Source organism: Lagopus muta, chromosome 6 (assembly GCF_023343835.1).
Source record: "Lagopus muta isolate bLagMut1 chromosome 6, bLagMut1 primary, whole genome shotgun sequence".
Taxonomy (NCBI): domain Eukaryota; kingdom Metazoa; phylum Chordata; class Aves; order Galliformes; family Phasianidae; genus Lagopus; species Lagopus muta.
Window position 1 is genome coordinate 21,599,635 of NC_064438.1, and position 24,562 is coordinate 21,624,196.

The window sequence follows — 24,562 nt, forward strand, 5'->3', positions numbered from 1 at the left end:
TTCAAGAGATTCATCAGGTTGACATAATCCTTAGTCAAAAAGCAAGTTTGGACTGAAGAAATCTGCGGTAGGAGGGAAAAATATCAGTGTTGAGTGGTATTATTACCTACGTAAGTTTTGCGTTCTTGCTATTTTAGAATCCAGTTACTATTGTTGGGACCAGAAATATTGGAAATCTATTTAGTAATGTAGGATTTCAAAACCATGTAAAATGTTACTATTTCATTCTATTAGAATAGCTTCTTCTCTGTCTTATATTTGAGTGAGATTTTAAGCAGTGCAGGCTGTTGCTCGTAACAGCAGATGAAAACTTTAAGAAATAGAAGCCAAGCCACAAATTATCTACAAGTATGGAAGCAAGACTTAAAATTTTAACTTTAACAGGTGTGCATCAGAGAACCATTTACATATGCATAGTGTTTTTTCTACATATAGGTTATAAGTAATAAGCGATTCTTTTCAAAGCACCGAAGAGGAGAATTTGAAGAAAACTGCAGTACAAGAAGCTTAACATTAGTATCTATTCTTGCACTAACATTTTCCTTTACCGTTAGCTCCTGTGAGTCAGCATTTGTCAAGTAGTTTAGTAGCAATAAAACTGAGAGTCTGTATAAGTGAGCTTCTCCCAAGTGGCTGGTATCTGAAGGGTAAGACTAGCGTTTTGAACTCTGGCCTCTGTTCCCTTATGAATTGGCAGCTTAAAAAAAAAAATAATAATAATAAAAAAAAAAAAAAATCTGGATAGTGGAAAGATTTAGTTCTACTTTTCATAGTGTATCAGAAGTAGGCAAATATGCTTGCTTTAGGACTTGAAATTACTACAATTGAGAGTATTAATCTAGGGATTAAATTCACAAGCTATTTTACTTTTGAAGAGATGGTTTTTGAGACTGAATTACAATAGACAAGCAGCACCTCAAAATGTCCATCCAGAATCTCTTTCTTTAAATGTAGGACCGTAATGATATAAACGTTTTGCTTGGTGAGCCTGCAGAAGTGTCTTCATTAACAAATGTTTCTCCATAGGCATATCATAAAGGTTATATGAGTTAAATAGATGAATATTTTGAGGAGGTTTACTTGGGAGTCAAGCACAATTAGGAAACAAAAGTAGAATGGAATTTCAGAATAATATTAAAGGAACAACATCATGTTCCAATAGAAGCAAACCTTAGTTATCTGGAAACAAATGTACGTGCCCTGCATTGTCCTACTATTCATTTGTCTTTTTACTTCTGAAGAACCCTTTAGTTTGAGGTTTGGCAAAACTCAGTGTTGAATTGAGGATTAGTTTTTGCCTGAAATGATTAGATGCTCTCAACCACTCCTTATCCTTTAAAATGGCATGCTGATATTGTGAGTGCTTTTCATATGATATTCACACAACTACTTTTTTAGATAGGTACTTGCTGGCAAATGGCAACTATACAATAAGAATAGGTCAGAGTTGAAAAAGGCATTTAATTCAATCTGCTATAAAACATAACAATCATCTGGACAGTTTTTCAATTTGATATAAAAGAATGCTTGCTTACCAGTATTCCACAGAATTCCTTAAAATTCTTGGTTGTAGAGACAGTAATCAAATCTTCACTTTCAGATTGTGTTTTCTAAAGGGTTTATCTTGAGTTTGGGCATAATTATACTGGCATTCCAAAAGACTCCCATGATTTTAGAGCTGGCTTGATTTTTCTCTTCCATAAATTATGCTTGACAAACATGCATTGTTGTTTCTCCTCACGTCAAATCTTTTTGTGTACCTGGGAAAAAGGTGTCCTGATAAATTTTGCAATTTTGAATTTTTTGCTTACTTCTGTCCTCCTCTCTTACTTATTTAAAAGGAGAGGCACAGACTGTCCAGGATGTATTTCAAAGCACCAGACTTCTCACTTTCTCTCAGAAGAACCCATTTTTTTCCCCCACTGATGAGAGGGAAGAGTGATCCAGCCAATTTTAGACTTGTTGAATTTGATTGTATGATATTGCTCCCAAGGGCCCTACCAAACAAGCACTCATTCAGAATCAAATTCCTATCATTATCATTGTACAGTAACAATACATTGCCATCTAATTCTTAGTTGCATGAAGTCTTCTGAGTTTGTTTCAGTAAACCCATTTAAAGAAGCAAGGATGTCTCTACTTTTAGTTGAGACCCAGCTGGTATCAGCTTTGCTGAAGAAGTGGTATATATGAGTAGCAAAACAGTTTTTGGAGCAGGGAACCAGCTGTGGACACAGTGAAGTAGTAGTCCAGAAAGAGGAAACAAAAATGTGTGAATTTGGGGTTTTGGAGTCCTCCATCAGAACCCAAGATCTCATTTAGAAAACTATGCACTAAATGATTGTTTCTGCAAAAGATCTTATGTCTTATCTCTTTAGTCCCATTTTACCTTGAGTGAATAGACTGGAGTGGGGGAGTGAGAGCTCAGGCTTTCTATCTGATTGTTAAATAGCATCAGCTATGCTCATATGCATCTTTATTATGAGGCAAATATATAATTCAGTTTATCTTGAACCTCAGTCATCTATCTGATCTTACTGCACAACAGAAAGGGTATGAAGTGCATGTGAGCAGTTACAATAGCTTACTTAATGGGCAATAATTAGTTAGATTTTGGTAACTTAAAAAGCATTCCGTTTTATCACAGTATTGTGCAGCTTTAGAGCCTGAAGGTCCTTGTGGTTGAACTTCCATGACTAGAGCTGGTAGATACACAGCAGAGATGTAGGTATTTCTTTGTAATGCCTTTTATGACTGTGCTGCATGTTTTTGCTGCCGATATACAATTTTTGTGAGTGGGCTGCAGCAGTCAGTTGCTTTGGAAGCATTGCTTGGCTTAACATAATTTTTATTAGTTTCAAGTTTCTTTTTACAAATAATGAAAGGATAAAGCTGGGTTCTATCCAATCCCAAATTTACAAAGGTCTGAAAAAGTTGCATCTCAATATGTCTCTAAGATGGATATTAGACACACTGCTGAGATGCTGAAGTAGAGGAAAAGGATCAAATGAATGTGAAACATTTGGCTGAAAGTAACTAACAGAACCAAGATGGAAAAGACAATCACATATCACCTGGATATGATTTTCAAGGCCAGAACTACTGCAGCAGCTACATCATGTTCTCTTCACCAGAACTTCACTAAGTCAACTGATCAGGGTGTGAAAACCAGGAACACTAGGAGCCATCAAGAAGGGAAAACACTGAAGGAGAGTCACGTCAGGTAGTATGAAAATGGTAATGTTCAAAGGCATCATAAACCTTTTCAAGGCATTTTGGGAACACTGAATTCCTGCACTGGGCAAAATCTTACGGTGTCATGGCTCCTGACCTAGAAGCTGAGAAAAGTAGTGGTTTATAGGCAGTTAACTTTTACTGTTCTTTTGTGAATCTTGTTTTTTCTTGTTTACTAATTTTCCTAACTCCCACCAAGTCATAGGCTGTGAAAAAAACAAGTCTAAAAAGTTTGCTTAGAGGAATATTTTTCCTTTTAATCTAAACGTTACAAAAAGTATTCCTTTCCTTATTCCTAGTGTTTTTCTTTCCACAAACCAATCAGAAGATTTACATTGATCTGTCTTGCACTCTACTCTGGAGCACCATTAGTAGCATTAACACTAGAACTTATAAACATTATATGAATGGACTCTGTAACCTGATGCTGTGCTGGCTTGTAAAGAGCTTATAAAGAGATGCTAGGCCCCCAAGTGTGTTTACTTCTTAGGAAAATAACACCTTAACTAAATAAATGTTACTTTCTGTCATTAGGCTTCAATCTTGATGCCTGTTGCACTTTTCCTGTTGTCTCCTACAAAAAAAGCTGCAAATGGCTCTGTCCCAAGCTCTTGCCTGTATCAGTATATGCTCAGTATTTTCTGCCTGGTCTCTTCATATCCCACCTGTACAAAACTCTGCAGCTGACAGCAAGATTTGTTTGATGAAATGCCACGTTTTTCAGTCTATCTGCAAGTTTCTTAAAAGAACCTAAGTACTGTTACAGATGTTGCAACTGTTACTCAAAGTGTATACATGTAGCTGTAGAGATACATTAATACCTCTACATTACAGGAAGCATTTTTATCCTTCAAAGAAGCAAGGGGAAAGAGAGACAATTTAAAGCCGTTTCTTCCTAGCATGCCTGTGTTTGTGACTTTGGTCTGCAGATCTTACCTCTATAAGAGTGGTGAGGGTTTGGTCTCCAGTACCTTCAGTGTTTGGCTTCTACAGTGAGCTGGTCTTGGCTTTGTGAAATTTTCTCCTGATTCAGACGAGTTAGTTAAATGGGGAATCTGTTGTCTCATATGATGTGCTAGTCACTTCAAACCCATCAGGCAACCCAATAATATCTTGTATTCCTCATTCCCTATCGAGTCAGTCATTCCATATCACAGAATTGTAGGGGTTGGAAGGGACCTCTCACATACTTCAGCCCCCCTCCTTGACTCTTCCGCATGTTGGTAAAACAGTTAAAGAAAACAGTACTTTTCCATCTTTTGTGTTGCATCTATCCCATATTTTCTATTTATTTAGAAACTCAGAAGAGGAAAAGAAGCTGTGTTTCTCAAATACCTGTTTGCAATTCCAGATAAGCTGTACACCCAGAGTAACATGCTATAGGTTAGCATGTGTTCAACTGTGCTGTTTTGGCAGTTTTACCAAGTACACGTTTGATCTCTGTTCATAATTTAGCTTGCTTGTGACCTGAGCAATATTTAGGTGTATACAAATTTAGCATTTCCTCCAAGTCTGTGGTCCACATAAGGTGTTTTCTCAGAAAGTTCCAAAGCCTAATCAAGCAGGCTCCTAAAGAACTAGTTGATTTCAGTCAAGTTGAAAGGAATAGTATCCTGACCGTATCTTAGTTGCAGACCTTGTATAATCAATACTGTGTGAAAGACAAGATCTGTAAATGTGGATCACTTACTGCAAGATTCTCTAAGCCTTTTCAGGTCAGCTGTGACAACAATCAACACACTGTAATTGTTAAAACTTAGAACTATTTCCCAGTATATTAAAGCTACTCTTGTGAACGTAACTATTGTCCTCCTGAATTCACAGATGAGGGAAAGATAAATGGACAGCTCAGAAAAACTGTGTAAGAATACTGAGGAAGTTGGCATAGGAGGCAGGAACAGATCTCAGTGCTGCTTTTCTTGTTTTTCTCTCCCATATCCCTGTCTGCGTTCATAGGATTTTTATTCCCCCTAGGTATTCATTACATTCCAACATAAGCTTTTCAACCACACCAAGTAGAGCAGAAAATACATTTCAAATGGAATTGACACACATCTTCCCAATAGAGAACTTTCCCAAAATGTTTAGCAACTCACCATGCTGAGCAGCAGAGACTGGCAAACCATGTTAATCAATTCTGCTTTATAAAAGCAAACAAGGTGGGGAGGAAGTAATGAGACCCTGAAACATCTGTTTGGGGACTTAGAATCCCCTTAGAAGGTTTTGAGTTCTGCCTTAAAGAAACACACTCCAAAAAATTACCGCCAACTGTGGGAACATTTTCTAGCTCCTTACAAAAAATTAATTATATATATGTTAGTCCCTAAAAGATAAATACCCTCTGCCCTCTTCTCCACTGTTGCTTCTGGTTTTAAGGTGTAGTCTTACCTGACATTACAAACATTCTTTCAGCAAAGAGATGCTACATCAGATCCATCCTAGTTGTGCTAAAGGAGTTTCAGTTTAGTTAAAGAGTTGATTGTTACAAAGCTGAATAATCATAGTTACAATACAAATAATCTCAGAACTGATTAGGAATGTTGTCATTTAGTAACAGTGAAATACACATTCTCATCTACTCACAAAGTTGCATATTGAAAGACTCCATAAAACACTTTCCACTTCATGATCAGCACTGCTTATAGCAGTAGTTTTCTCAAGCTGTTGTTTCATATGAAAATGATATTTGGAATCTCTATTCATTCTGTGTTTCAGTTTCTTCAGTTTGCTGATCTGGTCACTCTTAATTCTCAATTTATATTTTATTTTCTTTCCGAGTCTCATGCAGTGAGTTGTGTATAATATGGTTTATTAAGAAATGGGGCAGGAATAAAAGAATGTTTTTTTTTTTTTTTTTTCTTAGAATGTGGTGCTTGCTTTATTTACTGTCTTTTTGATATTTTAAGGGTTCAGATGTAACTTATTCTAATGTGTTCATTTAATTGTTCTGCTATTACAGCTGGATATAATATTTGTTTTGAAGTGTGTTCTTGGTCAGACTATCAGGCTGTTACCCAGCTACTAAGCCTTACCAAGGGGAGAGAGAGTGATTCTGTTCTGGAGTGAAACTGCTTTGCATTTTCTCTGGATGATGAGTTGCAGAGAGAATTGTAACGTTTTGGATATGTTCCTTAGTAAAACTTTGAAATCATCTTTTGTGGTGCACGCTTGTATGTTTATGTCTTCTCGTGATAAAGGCAGTGCTCGAGTACGCTTCTCCCTTTTCCTGTCAGATTTGCTGTTGCTGTTCTTTAAAATTGGAACGTGAATTTTTTTTCTTTTTAAATATTTACCAAAACTATTCTGAAGAGCCTGTCTTACAGACTCCCCACAGAGCAGGGTGCTGGGGCCACTATCCTGGCCAAAGATTTTTTTGCATTTTCCCTCTCCATAATCTTTCTTCTGCACCACTCTTTAGCTGATGGATGCTGAAGCACAAATTATACAAGCAGGAACCACTCTTTGTCTTCTACTAAAAGGCAACAGCCTGCATAAAGAAACACACAAGTGACTTACAATTATAGTTAAAACTATAGTTTTCTTATATCTTCAAGTCTGTACCTCCAAAAGCTTGGTATTGCTTCAGTAATACAATATTCTAAATAATAATATTCTCAGATCACATGTCTAAAACTGGCCTTTCTGTAGAGTTTTTGTGCAGTTTAAGAAATATGTAACAGTAAAATAGCATTTGCCCAACTTAGTACATTTTTTTCCTTCAGTTGTTGCATTCTGCTCTGTTTTCCTCTAATTGCTTTACCATCTAGATACAAATGTTGATACTGAACCATAGGGAGATTTTAAATTAAATTACTTTCTGGACACTTCAAGGTGCTGGAGTTTCCTGAAGAAAAATCAGGTTGGAAAATGTCACGTCTCTTGGGCCAAAACACTTGAACTATTTTTATTGGCAATGCCTATTTCCTTTTGGGTTGGAAGTGATCCTTCAGGATCATTTGATGATTCTAGGCATTTTAAAAATATGTTTTTATCTCTAATAGAAAATAAGAGAAGTGAGCATTTTCAATTCTGAAACCCTATTTTTCTTCAAATGTTTGTGTCTTATGTGGAAACTGGGATAAGATTTAAACTTACCGTACAGGGCTTGAGAATGGCTTCTCTGTGAAACCCCGTGTGCCTGGGTACAAGGAAATTGCATGCTTCATTTCAGCATGCAATTTTACACTTCCTTTGTTGTAAATTGGCCCAGATGAATGTTTGTTATTAATAAGCAAAGTGCATGGACTGTTATGAAAGATCTTGATATTTATTTTTATAATTTTTTTTTGGCAGTTTAGGGGACTTATTAATTTGATGGAGATCATGAATACTAAAATTCTCCAGTTGATCTAGTTAAAAAGTGACTTAAGTTCCACCTTTTATGCTCCATGCCTTTATTAGGCTGCTTAGCTGCACGGTGGGTCCCTCTGCTTTGGAAAAATTGAGTATAACAGTAACTTATTTTCAGTGGTCAAACTGCTTTTGATGTTTTTTCAAGAGGAAAACTGATGATAAGAATGTGAAAGTGACTGATTTCTTTGAGGATTTGCAAGGTTTTTCATTCTTATTAATCAATTGCGAAGTAATGCTGTTGCTTCCTTTTATTGGCCGTAAGTCTTCTTTTACATGGAAGTGGATCTGAGTTTGAAGTCTGCTGGCACTACAGAAATATCCTAGTAGGAGTAAGCATGCCTCCTAATTTAATTTCCACCTGACTTGTTGGCTACACTGAGCAGATAGTGTGCGTCAAGCCTGAACTGATTATTATGTGCTGGATCTGTTCAGTAGGAAAGTGAATTTTATTCTCTTTGCAGGCAAGGTGGTTCTGGGAAGCATATTTTCGATCGATGAAAGCAATCGCTCTTGCTACTCTTCAGATTATCAATGATAGAATTTATCCATATGCTGCCATTTCTTATGAAGAATGGAATGATCCCCCAGCTGTGGTAAGTAAATTCATTTGATTCACTCATAAAACAAATGACTTTTTCTTCCTCGTATAAGAGGTATGTGGAATGAGACTTGGTAATAATTCTGTGTGTGTTTGTGTATGCATTGTGTTGGTAACTCCAACAGATGAAGTTAATATATTTTTATGACAACTGGCAAAATAACTAGCAGTTTGTTTTATGTCCTGGCTGTGAAATATGAACTTTGGCTATTGCACTCCAAATTGCATGCTTGATTATTTATTTATTTGTATATTTATTTATTTTTCATGCATGCGTACACACATTTATTTATTTTGCATTTAGGGTCAGTTTAGAGCTCTAAGATTGAATAACTGCAGTGGAAATAGTCAGGGGAAATACTGACGATCTTAATTTGCAAGAGTCCTTAACGTAATTTTGCTGAAATAGCTGATTAGTCTTGTGCCTGCAATTTTCTCCGTGCTTTTTTCTACATAATTTCTCTTGAACAGAAACCGATGATCAAAGTTTTGTTGGGGTGTTGGTTGTGGGGTTTTTTTTTAATTATTATTATTATTTTTATTTTTATTTTTTAAATGTGTCACTGGTTGAACCTCCCTCTGTTAAGAACAAATGCTGGAGAATTAATTAACCTTCTGCACCAGGCAGCTGGTTCTGATTTTTTACCATATAAAGGCTGCAGATGATTTTCACTCATAATCAGTTAATTTTCTCTGTGTTAAAATATAAAAAAATAGTTCTGTGTTACTAATAAAAACGAACTTGTTAACTGTCTCTCTTTATGGTAAGTTAAAGAGAGTCTCTCTGGAAGCTGTGTAGGAGTGCTCAAGAGTAGCGTGCTTTACTTCGAACTCCTCGGGCTGATTGAGTGTGAAGAGTTGTTAGGAAGGGCTAGAAGACAAATTTCTGCTGCCTAGCCAAAGGCATTGGTCTACTTTTGTCATTGACTTGAGAACAAATGTGACAATTGTCAGTTCTTAAGCAACAAATTAGCTGCAGAAGAAGAATGTGTTCTATAAATGGGGAGTCAAAGTATCTTAACACCTTCAGATTATGCTAGCAGGTCAAGCATCTAGAAGCGTCTAGTAAAATGAAGAGGATATCCTTAGGGAGGCTTTAAAAGGAATACAAAAAGCTCTTATGGTTCTCTTCTGTTCTGGAAGCCATTTCTGGAGAAGTTATACTTAAGTCTGGGCAACAAGCAGGCTTTTTCTAATCCTTCTTAAATACGTTCTTCGAAAAAAAGATATTTATACTTAGCTTTTCAACCTAGAGGTTCTCTTAGGCAGGTTTATTGCCACAGACAGAGCATGGTGTAGAGCAGAGCACTGAAGCTGCGGTGGAACACATAACAGCAGTGTCATGCTAGGGCAGCAGGGGAGTAAGCAGGAATGTTTGATCAATATGTAATGGCTAAGAAAAGTTAGAGGGCTGACTGCAATTAGACAGGCTGGAATTTGTCCAGCATATTGGAGTTTAACACCTCATATCATGAGTCTCGTGCCATACATGGTCAGTTCCTTGGTGATTTTATGTCTTAGTTGAAAGAATTTGATATTTATCCTAGTCTATGAAAATTGCTTAATATGTGCATGAATACATTTCTCACTTCAATATGAAACAGAAACATCATAAAAAAGTTCCTTTATGGGCTGTGTAAGCTCCATATTAGCCAGCAGCACAGTGTGCCTGTGACCCTTTCTCATGGGGTCAGTTAAAGAAAATAGAATTCAGACTGGGAATTGTTCAAAAGCAGTTAAATTTGTAGAACAGAAGTGCACAACCCTGTGATATCTTTAACTGTGTTTTTTGATAGCTGCTCTGTGCATGCATGAAAATTTCATTTTATCAGGCTCTTTTTGTGGTGTTTTTCTTTTTTTAGCCAGCTAATGCTGTTGGGTCTTGAACCATGTTCTTTCCATGGAATTGAATAACAGGAGCCTTTTCCAGCCCATTTTTGAGACTATTTGTTAGTTGAATATATTATGTTTTATCTCTTTGAGATGAGAATGTATTGCAGTTGCGATCTATAAGGGAGTATATTCTCCAGGACTCAGATATTTCTGAATTCAGACAGTTTAGAAGGTGATGATATATACAATATCTGCTAGTAAATTTAATAAGTTGTGGAGATCTTTTAGAACATTAAAAAAAATAATTGTGTTATTCAGTTGTCAGAATTCTGCTCATTGCAGAAAAAGGAATCTACTTGAGCCCAAGTATATTTCTCATCTAAATTTGTGCCTAATGTGGACTCATAGCACTGTTGTGATCTCTAGTTAGCCTGGATGAAAAATGGTAGTTGGAAAGAATGTACATGTGTGCTTTTGGGGTAGTCGAAGATGTTAACTGTATTCTCAAACTCTGATAAGAAGACAAAATAACTAAAGATGACTTGAATGTGTTCCTCATTTGCAAGAAAATTGCCATATTCATATCTAGGTAAACTCCAAGATTGAAACATTTAAAGAAAAGTTATTTCACGTTGGCCTCAGGGTCAGGATATAGGTAACTGTTGAAGCACCTGCAAGTTAACATTAATATCACAGTGAAATGTGCAAGTAACTCAGTGCCAAAAATTCTTGTGTTATTGGCCAGAACTGTACCTCCAGAACTTGTCATTTATTTTTTCCCTTTGAACTAGGCTGGCTCAGCATGCAGTTCTCTAGCTCTCCTTGTTGTTCACCATGATGTTGTGGTTAGTAAGGATTAAATGTAGTGCTTGTATATGTTCTCTTGTTCCCATTACACGGTTTAGATAGGAATAGAGTGCAGAGTTGCAGAAAGAGTATGTAAAAGCTGTAGGCAGATTAGCAGGAGGTGCAGAGGGTACAATCACAATTTTAATGCAACAGGCTTGCTTCAGTTAGAGATTCCTCTGATCAGCACAAAGCTGTTAATGAGCTCAAAGCAATAAGGTTTTGAAAACGACAGCATAGGTTTGGTTATGGAATATTCAGACAGAAATGGCTTGTATTAATTGTTACATGTGCTTAATTGCTAGGAGAATGGCCCCTTTCTAGCAGAAAGTCCTGAAAACTAACAGAGAGTTAGAGCTCAATAAAATGCCCTGGTTGTTAGTTATTTTGCTGCACAGTTGTTCCAACTGCTTCAGATGTAAAATAAAGCAGTGAAAGCATTTCTGCTTCAACAATTAGAGTAACTCATAACTGTCCAAGGTATGTATTATGCTCTGTATTTTGTTGAGCTGATGCAAACTCATGAATTTTCCCTGTTACAAGATTTGTCATCTAATTTCGGTCTATTTCCTATGATTTTATATATTGCTGGCCTTTTATTGTTTTTATTATAGTGCAGTTGAATGAAGCCTATTTTGAGTTAGCCTCTAAGTATGATAGACAAAAGGTTCTTGGGGGCCTGATATACTTGATTAGGTCTGGAACTACAGTAGCTGTAAAGGTGAAGCTGTGCATCATTCACAGAGGGCTGCCTCAAGTTTGACATCATTTGCAAAGCAGGACTGTTAAGGACTTGCAACTGCTTTCTGAAGACTTTCTCTTTGCTTTACCTTGACTGATAACTGGTATCAGGAACTAGAAAATCCACAAACGTAATAATGGTTATGTTCTCTTTTTAGCAAAATTACTTTGCTGTTTTTATCTGAGGGGATGGCTGTTAATTTGGACAGTCAGCATGGAAGTGATGTTCATGCATTTAAAATGAATGAGGCATGCTCATAACGAGGTTCGCATATGAGTTTACCCTCAGGTGTTCCTCCTTTCTCGGCACAAAGAAACACCATCCCACCACCATGTATTCAATCTGTAGTCACCCAAACACTCCAACTGCTCCAAGCAGATACTGTTGCCAAAAGAAGCAGTCCTGCATTCTTCCACATTTGGATGATGATTTCCTCTCCCTGTGCTACCTCCTTCTTGAATTTTCCAAATCACTTGTGGTGAATTAACTGAAATCTGTTTCCTTCTGTAAAACTTACCCAGCAAAATAAAAGAAAGATGGGAAGGAACAAAGGAGGGAGTGGGTGTCTGGAAGGCTGCTTTGTTTGGCATGAGTTTGGCTTATATTGGCTCAAAATGTTAGTGAGGCTGTTGCCTGAGTATCTTCACCACCATGTGGGCACAGCAGCAGTGCGAGGGTGTTTTTCTAGCAGAAGGGGATATAAGGTACACAGAAGATAAATGCATGTGCAGTTAATTGCATATTAATACACTGAGTGAGCAATGGGATCCAAACAATTTTATGTGTTCATATCATTTGACTGAAGGCTGATGTCCTTTTCTAAAGAAAAGCGGATGATTTTCTTACTTGTAGTTTCCTACTCATACTGTTAAGGAAGTGGAAGAGCAGTGAGTGTATAACATGCTGATACATAATGAAGTAGTAGTTTCAATAGCAATACACTATGTTTTTGCCTTTTAGAGGAGAGGGCAAGTGGTGTTTTGTATTGGTTGGCCATTATCCATGGGGTAGCAGCAATCTATTATGTTCAAATAAGCCAGAAAATGGCTACTTATATGCTGTTCATTCTGATTGTTACCAATTTGGGCTGGATTAGAACTAATGATGTGGATTTGAGACATGATCTGTTATCTTCAATTAAGAACTTTGTTGTGCACTAATGGGGGTAAATTACTTTTTCACTTCACAAACTAGCTATTTTGTGATTATTTAAGTTCTCCTTTTACTGTACTACATACCTTCCTAACATATATGGTTTCTGGAAAATGTGTCAGATGAGTTTTTTCCAGTTTTTATTTAGTTGCTTTTGCTGAAATTCTTTTAAGCCTGTTTATAACATAGGCCTATAAAACATTAGGTTTTGTTTGTAAGTAGATGCTTTTGAGTTTTGACCTTGGGTGATGTAGATCAGACTTTAATAAATCACTTGAGAATATCACCATGCCTCACATACTATTAAACATACTAGATTTAGTTTTTCCCAGTGAGACAGGAAACAGAACCATCGTTTGGCTTAAACTAAAACAAATAGACAACTTTGTGCAACAAATGCCATTGCTTTAGAAAATCCTATGCTGGATGTTCATTTGTGGGCTCTGTCCAATTACCAGGCAGATCACACTTTATAAATGATTTCTAAAACTACTTTTAAGCTCTTTGACTAGTATGTTATAGCTCATACTCCCCAGATGATGCCAATATTATAGTTGTACTAACATTCTGGTATCTTCAGAACATTAACCAAATATCAATATACACTTTTATAGAACTTATTTACCTGTAAATGAGAAATGCCCAGGCTGCCATCCAACCTGGCCTTGAACACCTCCAGGTATAGGGAATCCACAGCTCTCTGGGCAGCCTGTGCCAGCACTTCACCCCCCTCTGAGTTAAAGAATTTCTTCCAAACGTCTGATCTAAATTTCCCTTACTTTAATTAAGGACTATTCTCTCTTGTCTTGTCATTATTAAATCATGTAAAAAGTTGGTCTCCCTCCTGTTTCTAAGCTCCCTTTGAGTACTGGAAAGCCACAGTGAGGTCCCCCTGAAGCTGCTTTTTCTCCAGACTGAACAAGCCTAACTCCCTCAACTTTTCTTCAAAGGAGAAATGCTCCAGCCCTCTAATCATCTTTGTCACCCTTTGATTCTTCAACCTACCTGCCTTATTGAAAGCATGAACACAAATTTTATTCTTGATAATTCTTTTCTTCTCACTGAAAATTGTTAAAATTAAAGACTTGAAGAAATGAACCTGAAGTTAAGTTTTTATGTCAAAAGATGTGTTCAGCCAATAGATTCAGTGTCAGAAGGGCTCGGACAGCTAATAAAATTTAAGCAGCTAAGCAAAAAAAGATGCTGAATAAGTTAGCATTATAGTCGCATGATATATTTTGGCATTTGTAATCTGTGATTCACGTGGTATCACATTTCATCACTCAAGTAGGAATAGATAGAAACTCCTGTGTGCCTCATAGCTAAAATGATTTTGGGGAAGGTTTGTAATCTTCATCAGAATGTGAAATGTTGGGCATGCAACTTGCCTTGTGATTCTGCGGAGCATAAGTGCCGTGGTTGGCTCCAGAGAAGGAGAGAGGTTAATTCCTTCGGTTTTGCCCTATGACCACTCAAGGATGGGAAGCATGATGAAATACTTTCTCAAAGTATTCAATAAAAGCTTATCATGAATAATTGGAGAAAAATAGAATAAATCAAGGCCTTTTTGGTCTAGTGATTCATAATTGAAACCACATTGAGGTTAGGATTGATATTCTGAACAACACAGCTGAAAAAGCCTTACATTGGCAAGGGATGCATCTCTGCTTTACTTAGATGTATAGACAGACTACTTAGCTATTGTATAAGTTCAGCATTCTATTGCCATTGTCTCTATGCTTTTAACTGAGAATTGTAGTCATTCAAGCTGTATGATTTCTAAAATATGTTGACTAAAACAAGAACTAAATCTGGTTATTGAAAATAAAATATGTAGGGAGGAAAACCCACTGTCTTGTTCATGGTAACAGTGAAATTTCATTCCAAACTGCTGTTACTGATTTTTCCCACTAAAAAATGTCTGGGAAGTTCTTGCTTTATTTCTAAGATACAAGTATGCATGCACAACTGCAGTAGCCTGAATCCTTCCTTGTAATACTTATCCAAGCTTGAAATCTCCTCTCTCCCCAGCATTAAGCCATCTCAGAGTTCTTGCTGTTATTCAGGTCCCACTACTTTGGCTGTTCATGTGATCTGCAAAGGGCCGCCAAGCCTAAGTGACATGAAATTACTCTAAGGAAACTGGTGTTTGAACTTGATCTGTTTTGCCCATAAAAATGATTCACAACAAACAACCTATTAATCTTAGATTCATTATCCTGGCTCCTCTAATTATATTAGCTGTGAGGGCAAGAGTGAAGGATTGTCTTATCCGTAGTTGAATGTCAGCACTTTGTCAAGGAGAGGTGATGGATAATCAGTCCAATGCTGCTGCTTGCTCTTCTTTCTGAGAGTGAAAGTCCCTATGAATTTCCATCATGAGTGTTAATAAAGATGGGTCTGGAGCAAATGTTCTTTCACCCTTGGTTTCTTGATCAACGACTAGGAAAACCCATCCCTGTGTCATTATCCACTTCATACTTTGCTGCCATAATGGAGATTTAATTAGATTGCTGTTGAATTAATTGCCTGCATGGTTTGCTTTTCCCGAGGAGAAATCTGGAAGACTTTAGTAAATTATGGAGGCTTGAATTTGCCCGATTTCCTGCAGAAAGCAGGGTCAATAGGTCTCAGACTGTAGACACACTCTTCAGGCAGGCAGCAGGGGGTTGGCTCTTAATGGCACTTGAGAGATGCTTAATTGCCTTTTTGAAATGTTTTTTCTCAAATGAGCGGCTTGGTTCTCCCATCCATTAGTGTGGGTCTACAGGCTTTTCCTTTCCATCATCTAGTAGTAGATGCATGAGCAAAAACACCTGAAATGTTGTCTTATTTTTCCTAAGTTATAAACAACAGGGGAAAATGTTTGTGCCTTTCTGAAAGTAGTAAAAGTAGGAATTTAAATGTACATAAAACACAGGTTTTTAAGAGAAATTATGATAATTTCTGTAGGCTACATGTACATGTGCATCTTTAATTTTTCTTTGAGTAACTGAAATAGTCTTAGAACAATATAAACAGTATACTCCTTTTCAAGGGATATTGTAGCAAGTAATTTTGTAGCAGATGCTATGGCCACAGAAAAAGCGGGGACTATTAATTTAAGTGGCAATACTCACCTGTAAATAATAAATACAGATTAAATACATAGAATACAGAATAAATACATAGATTACCAGTAATTTCTCCTTGTAGGGCAGAAACATAAGATTTTCTTGGTAGCCTGCTGACAATGAAATTAAACCTCTGCTACAAGTATTAATGAAAAGAGGGTTCTGAATGTTGTTTCAAAGAGCTTCTCAACATGCAAGTATCATTTTGGGGTGGTGGTTGGTTGTGTGGAAATGAATTTGTAAAGCTTTAATGGGATGGATTGTGCTCTATTGGCATTGTGATTGTGACTTGCTGTAGGAACTTTTGAAACTGGAATAAAATCAGACACTTAGCCCACTTGTATAACTGGCATGCAAAATTTGTCTCAGCATGTATCCACTGTTAAAACAATGAATATGTATATTCTGAGTTACTGAATGTAGTACTCTGCTATCATAGGTAGCCACGTCCCTTTCGTGAACTGAAGTTGAATATATTTGTTACTATTTCTATTACGTCTGTGGGCTAAAAACTGCATTTTTTTCCATTAGGAACCTCAGCAACACTGTATACCAAATACTACTTGCACGAGACATGATAAAGGGCGTCTGCAGCTGAGGACTAATCTGTCTTTCCAGCTGTTTTGAGAAGTTTAGTAATTGATATTACTCCTACTGACAGATTCTTGCCTGGAACATGTCCTTAGACCATCATAGATAAAACAGTGTGCTAATATTTGTGCTTAAAGTAAAATTGCTTTTCTATCTCATGTATTTATCCTCCCTTCCATGCTGATGTGTATGTAGAAGTAAATAGTATTCACACTGTATTTTTTTTTCCTTTGTTAAAATAGTCAAAAATGCTATGATCTGTTTGAGCAAAATAGGCTCAGTTCTCCCTGTCCTCGTAGTTAGAAAACATTCTAGTTAGAAATGTCTTACCACTGAGCACGAGGAGGGTGACTGTAGAGCATGTGAAGAAAAGTAGCCCAAAGACAAAATCAGAACATGGAAAATTGCAATATTTATTGATTTGTTACAAATTAAAAAAAAAAAAAACACACACAAAAACCAAGAACTTGTTTTCCTCCTAACAAAAACAGACTTATGAGTTTAGCTGGAGATCCTCACAAGGTTTCTGTAACCTGCAGGCAGTTACTGGCTGCTTATGAGTGTTCATAGTTTTTACAGGCTGGCGTTCAGAACTTCCCTGCAAAACAGCATTGCTCAGTTTCTGCTTTCCCAACTCTGCTTTTCACCTCATCCCAAAGGGTCTTATTTTTCCCTTTGCTTCTCTCTCTGACCCTTGGTATCTGCTTGGAACGTCAGCTGGAATGGAAAAGTTGAGACTAGAACACCGACGCTTTCATTCCTGTTGAGCAGTCCCTTCACTGCTTCCTCCCCTGCGTTGTTGGTTCCAAACGAGGTTGGCACACGCAGTGAGAATTTCACTGTCTTGTCTCTTGCCAGTTGAGCTGGCTTCCTTATGCTGGCAGTGTATTGAAATAAGACCTTTAAAGTCTTAAGAGGGATGCCCTAGTTAAAATTCAGGAAGGGTAAATAACTCTCTGAAATTCATCTTTGTATCTCATGCTTTTTTTTTTTTTTTTTTTTTTTTTTAAGCAGAATAGGTTTTCTCAGCCCATTTAACAAACCAAATTTTGTGGGAGCTAGTACATTATTCTTCCTAGTGTCTGTTTTGGTGTTTTTTTCCTTGATTCCCATTTTATGTTTTTTTGCTGGTTGTTTTTTTTTGTTTGCTTTCACTTCTGAAGCTGTGTGGCTGATCAGGTTTCTGTTTGCTTAATGAGTTCTGACTGTAAATATAAGTGTTTGAAATAGTGAGTAGTAAATGAGAATTGATTCTTGGTGTCTGAGTTCAAAATTTACCATAGTTTTCTTTCTCTGCAAATTCTGTCTGTCTCTTCCACTTGATTTTTCCCTAAAACCACTCCTGTATGCAATTTTGCCTGTAGGCAAAAATGAAAATTGAATTAACAGAGGAGCTGGAATGAAAGTTTTGAGAAATTGCTGAAGTTCACTTCTGCTGAAATTAGAGAATTATTCTGTCTACTCTGAGCCTACTTCACCTCTGATGCTTGAATGCTGACTATGTGAATTACTCCCTGCTGTAACACTTGTTTTTATTTGAATTATTTTATTGTTTTCCTTCACAGAAATGGAGCAGTGTGAGCAATCCACTCTTCCTTCCATTGATCCCACCACAGTCCCAAGGATTCACAGCAATTGTTCTGACTTATGACAGGGTGGAGAGTCTTTTCCGAGTCATCACCGAGGTGTCCAAAGTGCCCAGCCTGTCCAAGTTGCTCGTTGTCTGGAACAACCAGAACAAGAATCCACCTGAAGGTAAGACTTGGTCTAGGTGTAGTGGAGGAGGGTGAAACTGGGAGTAACATGCCTTCAAAAACTGTTCTGTAGTTACTTTCAAAACAGTAAACCGAGATTTTTGTGGCAACGCTTTTGAAAGTGAAATGAGAAGGGCCAAAGTAGATGAAAAGAAACCTTCCAGTTGTTCTATTGCCAGCTTAATGTCAAAGGTAACATGAAGTAGTTGCAGAGACATTGGCTTCCTTACCTTTGTTTTGGAGAGAGGTAAAGAGAAACTCATATTTGTTTTGTCAATGCTTGATTTTATTTCTTTGTAGAAAGACATATGGGCCTTGATTAAAATGTTTTTGTTTCCAACACATATGATACTGTGTTTCTCTTTGCACAACAGAATCTGATGGAAGCTGCAGGATCCCTCCAACTTTGAAATCCGTGTTTATTTTAAAATGAGGGTACATTCACAGACCTTTATTTTGTGCTCATTGCTATGTAGGGTGACATTCACAGAATCACAGAATCGTAGAGGTTGGAAGGGACCTCCAGAGATCATGGAGTCCAACCCCCCTGCCAAAGCAGGTTCCCTACAGCAGGTCGCACAGGTCGGCATCCAGGCAGGTCTTGAACATCTCCAGAGAAGGAGACTCCACCACCTCCCTGGGCAGCCTGTTCCAGTGCTCCGTCACCTCACTGTAAAGAAGTTCTTGCGCATGTTTGTGCAGAACTTCCTATGCTGCAGTTTCTGGCCGTTTCCCCTTGTCCTGTCTCCACACACTGCTGAAAACAGTCTGGCCTCGCCACTCTGCCCCCATACCTTAGATATTTATAGACCTGGATCAGGTCCCCTCTCAGTCTCAAGGGGAGACTTGTCATAGGGGAGATGCTCCAGGCCCTTCACCATCTTCATAAGTTCTAAACACTGGTACTAAAGACATGAGCATTATTTTGGGCAGTTAGTCTTCTTTTCTCATTCTTAATGAAAGCCTGTATCTACAGTACTTGTAAATGAGTTTGTTTCCTGTATGTCATAGCTATGAATTGGTTATTCTCATCTGAAAATGTAGGTGATATTTTTCTGGGAGAATAAATGCCTTCTTCTAGGAATGTGTGTTCAAAAATGCTAACTTTGGTGGTGCAGAACTTTGTGTATTCATCTGTCTTCTGGAGCAAATGAAGTCTGTTAGGACTCCTTGCTTTGTAACTGTATTTGCAGAAGCTTCAGCTGCTGCAGTTTTCCACTCTTCAGAGTTAGGTATTTGGCACAGTGGTAAGATGCAGTGCAAAAATTAATCCCTGACCACTTGTCTCAATCTGCCATGCTCTGACAGCTTCTCTGGAGCCAAACTATTGCAACCCTCCACTTGGCTCATTTGCCATTTTGGCATCTTGTTGCAGTTCAAAGCAAGTAGCTTTATTGTTTGCTTTGAAAAGCATTCTGTAATACTGCTGTTCTAAACATCTCAGAATTTAGTGGTTTATAAAATGCTTTGCAAACTTTTGAAGTGAGAAGTGCTGCATATAAATTGATGCTGGAATTTTTGCAGTTAGAAGTTTTTCTCTGAAAGTTGAAATGCTTAATGTTACACTCATTCAGTTATGTAAGCTGTGAGCGAACATCTACTGAGTGCAGGTGGATTTGACCCAAATGGATTGTTTCCATGTTTTGCTTTGAGTGAAAAGGAAAGTAGAAGAATAGGAGAGTTGAAACAAACGTTGGCAAGATCTTTTCTGTTAAATCATTCATATTAATCTTGAACTTAGAAATTCTTGAGAATTGAAGTGTTTAATTTTTTCTATCTTAATTATTATGAAGTCTAATAGCTTCAGAAAAAACTGCTGTTGCCTCTAAGCATAAACTTGCAATTGAATGCCCAGGAAGTTGTGCCCTTATGTTAGACTAAGCATTGCATCGAAGTAAATAACCATTTGTTTCCAGTGCTTCTTGTCTCCTTATTGCTGTTATAACCATTATTATCTTGGGCTATGGCTGAGGAGAGGTCAGTTTGATTAAATTAACTTGTTTCATTTCAGATCCATGCAGGGCATTCCACTTGGCTCTTCAGCCAGTCTCTCCTTCAGTCTGTCTATTAGTGATTCTAATCCGTGGACTTCAAAGCTTCTGCTGTTTATAGCCTGTTAAAGCCAGGAAGTTTCTGATGGATTAAGGCAAGGAATGAGTTTGAAGTTTGTAATGTGCACCACTGTCACTGATAAAGTCTAGTTTATTACCCTACAGTAGTATCTGCGCTTTTCGGGCCATTTTCTTTTAATTGATTGTAGTAAAGCTGAGGTGCTTAACCTCCTCAAGCACCCAGAGCTGTATTTCCTGATCATTTACATATACAGGACATTTCTGTACAGAAGCAAGTCTTGGCTTTTGGCACTGCAACACTTTGTGATTTGCTTTTGTTCCAAGTGTACAAGAGGGAGGGCTGAGTGGACAGCATCAAGGTTGTCTTTAGCACTGATTATAGGCAGTGAATTGTGAATTGGATTTGAATCTCTTGAAATGGAGCTGGCACAGTCTGCACAAGTATGACATGGGCTGCTCCTTCGCCTTGTCATCACAGGAATAGTATTATAATTGAAAATGACACCAGTTACACTTGATATTTTTATCAGAACAAGTATGTGTTGTAAACAGAGAGAATCTGTCTCTGGGAATTGAGATTTTCAAACACCTGCAAATTCTAGAATTCATGTTGGTATTTAATTTTTAAAAAATGAATACTTACATGCTTGTAATAATGCCTTTATGTAAGCAAAATTCAGTGAATACAGAACTTAAGAAGAGAATTAAAACGTTGTGTGAAATTTAAGAAGCTACTCCCCTCAAGAAATGGATAATTCCATAAAGACTGAAATCTTTTTTGCTTCTCTTCAATATTTAGTAAATTTTGAGTTAGGAGGTACATTTGTCAGTAAAGCAGGAGTGTGGGATCTACATAAAGCATACGCTTTTCAGATCTAATTGTGTCAGGGGCTAATGCAGCTCTGATATGGCTGACAAACTGGCAAACTCTTTATCACACTGCCTTATGTAAGTAACAGAGGTCAACTGATAAATTGAATACTTGACTGGAAAATTTCACCCAAATAAAATACAAAATTATAAGTTGGAGATAAAGAGTGTACATATGTATACATGTATACACACATACATGCACAAGCAATTAAAGAGCGATTTTCCCCTTGTCCTATGAATTTGTGACGATGACTCCTAAGTTGAAATGTTTAAGAGCTTCATGTGCAAGTCTGAGCTCACAACTATACATTTCTTTTATAATTAACGAGAAAAAAAAAAGCACCTCCATCAGGTCTGCATGACATTTATTTTACAATGAAATAAAGCATCCTTGCAGAAGTACCCTTTTGTTTTCACTGAGTGTGAAGGAAATTTAAGGTGGCCAGTACAAACTTGAATGACTGGTCTTAGCCACTTAGCTGTCTGCTCTAAATCCAGTTTGTTTTTCCATGTGGAAAAGCACCTGAATGCAATGAGGAACACATATCTTGTCTCTCAAGATTTTTGAGACATAAGTTAGTGAGCACTGAATAACAGTGCTTCAATTAATTTTCCTAGGCATATAGTTCTTAAGGCTGGACACTGACCAGACACACATGCTCTACCTGTTCAGTGGGAGAAACTCTTTTTTTTACTGTGCCTCAGTTTCCGTGGCTGTAAAATGAATACAACAATATTGTTTTCCATACAACACTGAGATCCGTAGTTTAAAACTGCTGTGTAAGTAGCATTATTCATGGCATTATTATTAAGAAGATGCTGAAATCTGTAATTGTAATCTACTTTTACATCAAAATCAAGAAGTAGAGGAAACTGCTTTCAGTAAGATTTTCATCTGAGAACCTTTAGGGCATTAATAAAAATCTATTTTAACTGCTTATTCCCATTTTGCAGCTTTAGAAACTGAGGTCACAGAGGTGACATCTTCACCATCACTCAACTCAAGAGCAATGAAGAGATTCAGGAAGGTCTTGTGATTAAGTCTTTCTTTTGCTTGGTAGAAAGCACTCTTTTCCCCTGCTTTCTATCTGAGAGAGATATGTAGACGTGGATGTGAATGAAGAGGTGGAAGCTTTACTGTATATTTTGAGATAATTGCTCAATGTGTGCACCAAAATAGGACCACTGTGCTATGGGTGAGACTGGAAATCAAGGCTCTAATTTTATGTTTGGACTCAAAATATGAGTGGTATCTTAGGAGAAGAAAAAAAAGCTTCAGCAGAGGCAAGTATGAGCAATGCAGGAGTCTTGTGGAGGCATCTCAAATTTTTCACAGAGCCAGCGGTAAAAATGTTGGATCTTATGTGTGAAACAGCAGAGAGGAAGTATTGCATATGATAATAATTTTAATCCAGAATTTTAGTGCTTTAGGGAATAAATTTGCTAATCTTAAGTGTTTTCTAAATGTGGGGGGATGTGATCTCTGTTCTGTGTCTTTGGCTCAGTTTTGTATATATACTCACCCATATGGGTTGTATAAGAAGTCTGTTAACCCAGCCATAACATCCCATGACTCCATGTATGATATTAATAAAAAAAAAAAAAGCTTTGAAATACTATAGGAAAAAATGATTTTCTCTCACTCACTCTGCATCCAATATAATAAACATTGTGGTCCAAGTGTCTGCTGCTGGGAATATTTGTGTAGACAGGATGTTTTTTTATTTTCTCAATTCAGCCAAATACTTTTGCCCTTTCATTTGAATTTGTCTAAATTACTAGTTCTGATGTTCAGAAAAATAGTCTGTGATAGTAATTTCCACTAACATTTCATCGTGTGTTTCACGTTTCAGACAGTTGAAGAAATCATCTTGTCTACCACATAAATGGTATATAAATGCATTACACTTCATAAATGCACAATAAGCTAGAAATCATGTCCTACAGTTTGATTCCTCATTAGGTTCATTTTTATCAAAATAAAAAGTATATTTTAAGAATGTGTATTTTCTGCATAGTTCTGTAAGCACAGTTTCCTGGACCTAAGTTGTTGATAAACTCAGAATAAGGTATAGACTGTATATTACCACAGTAACCATGTCTTTCTTTTGGTTTGATAGTATGAATAGACAACACTGATATAAACCATTGGGGATAAAGATCCCGAGGGCCCTATAGATCACTGTATCTTAAGGGAAAAAAAAAAAGAAGAAGCCTTAAATGACAGCTCTTATCGTACTGTGCCTTTAATACTGGGCACTGGTAGGAATATTCTATTGAATTTCTTTTTAGGCTTTAAATTAATTTGTCTTCTTCACAGCGTACTTTATGCCATTTTCTTTGATTAGCTAAGTCACTAATTGAGGACTGTTCTAGTCTTCTAAGAATCATTTTAAGGTTGTTTTTTTCTGAAAGAGGTCCAGAAATTTAGTTTTAACAAAACCAGAGCAGAGGCTCTCAGTAATGTCCCAGAAACCAGTAATCTGTTCTTTATATATGAGAGGAATTCTGCGCATTACTGTAGACCAACACAGGAACTGTGATGTTGGTAGGAAGCAACTTTTTTTAGATGGTTTATTGTAAGTCTAAGCAGTTGAACTACCTGAACAGACTTTCAGTAAGCCATTGCTGAAGGAATGCTGGTAGTTAATAGTTGTAACGTGCTGCTAATTCTGACAATTTTTTGAAACTTCAGATACCAGCTAAGTTCTGTCCTTAAGTCCAGACTGGAAAACATTCTTCATTAGGCTTTCTTCATCAGCTTCAAGTGGTTGAATTCTCACAAACTACTGTAGGCCAATTAGAATGATTATCAACTGAAACATCTTGTGAAAGATCAGATTTAAGAGTTGAGCATCTGAGCAATTACAGATACATACAAAGAAGCATGTTTAGAGATGTTTTCTGACAGCTTTTTTATTGATCTTTGTCTACTTTGCACAACTACTTGAAAGGTTTTTCCTTTTTGCAGTTCCCAGAGGACTACTTAGGAGTTGTGGGAAATCTGAGCTGTGTATGAACTAATACTCTGGTGCCATGTAATCTGCAGTCATGAGATTCTCCTGGCTGTTCTTACTGAGAAAATAAAACAGAGCATGTTTGCATGAACATGTTTGTATGAGCGCCTTTATGCAAGTCATCAAAATGCCATTGTTTTACCCAATAAGTTCTTCTTTTTAAATTTCAGTTTGTCAAATTGCTCTTACTATTGACAAGTGTTGAATTTTCTACTTTGAGCTTTACTTTGAGCTTTTCACTTGGTGCTTTTTACTGTGTTCTATTTCCAGCTCCTCCTTACTATCCCTGTCTGCTCCTTCCAACTGGAAATGCAATAGACCATCTTCATTTAAATATTGCTTGCTATTTTTGAATGTGAGTGTCCCAAAAATATTATTTAACTC

General features: G+C 37.1%; 1 protein-coding gene across 2 annotated transcripts in view; it reads left to right on the forward strand.

The window, feature by feature from the left end:
• EXT2 (exostosin glycosyltransferase 2) overlaps positions 1-24,562 on the forward strand; it is a 72,760-nt gene that overhangs the window by 25,488 nt on the left and 22,710 nt on the right. For both annotated transcript variants that reach the window (XM_048948470.1, XM_048948469.1), the window contains exons 8-9: positions 8,049-8,180; positions 18,028-18,217. In XM_048948470.1, coding sequence (XP_048804427.1) covers positions 8,049-8,180; positions 18,028-18,217 — 322 coding nt within the window. The remainder of the gene's footprint in view (positions 1-8,048; positions 8,181-18,027; positions 18,218-24,562) is intronic.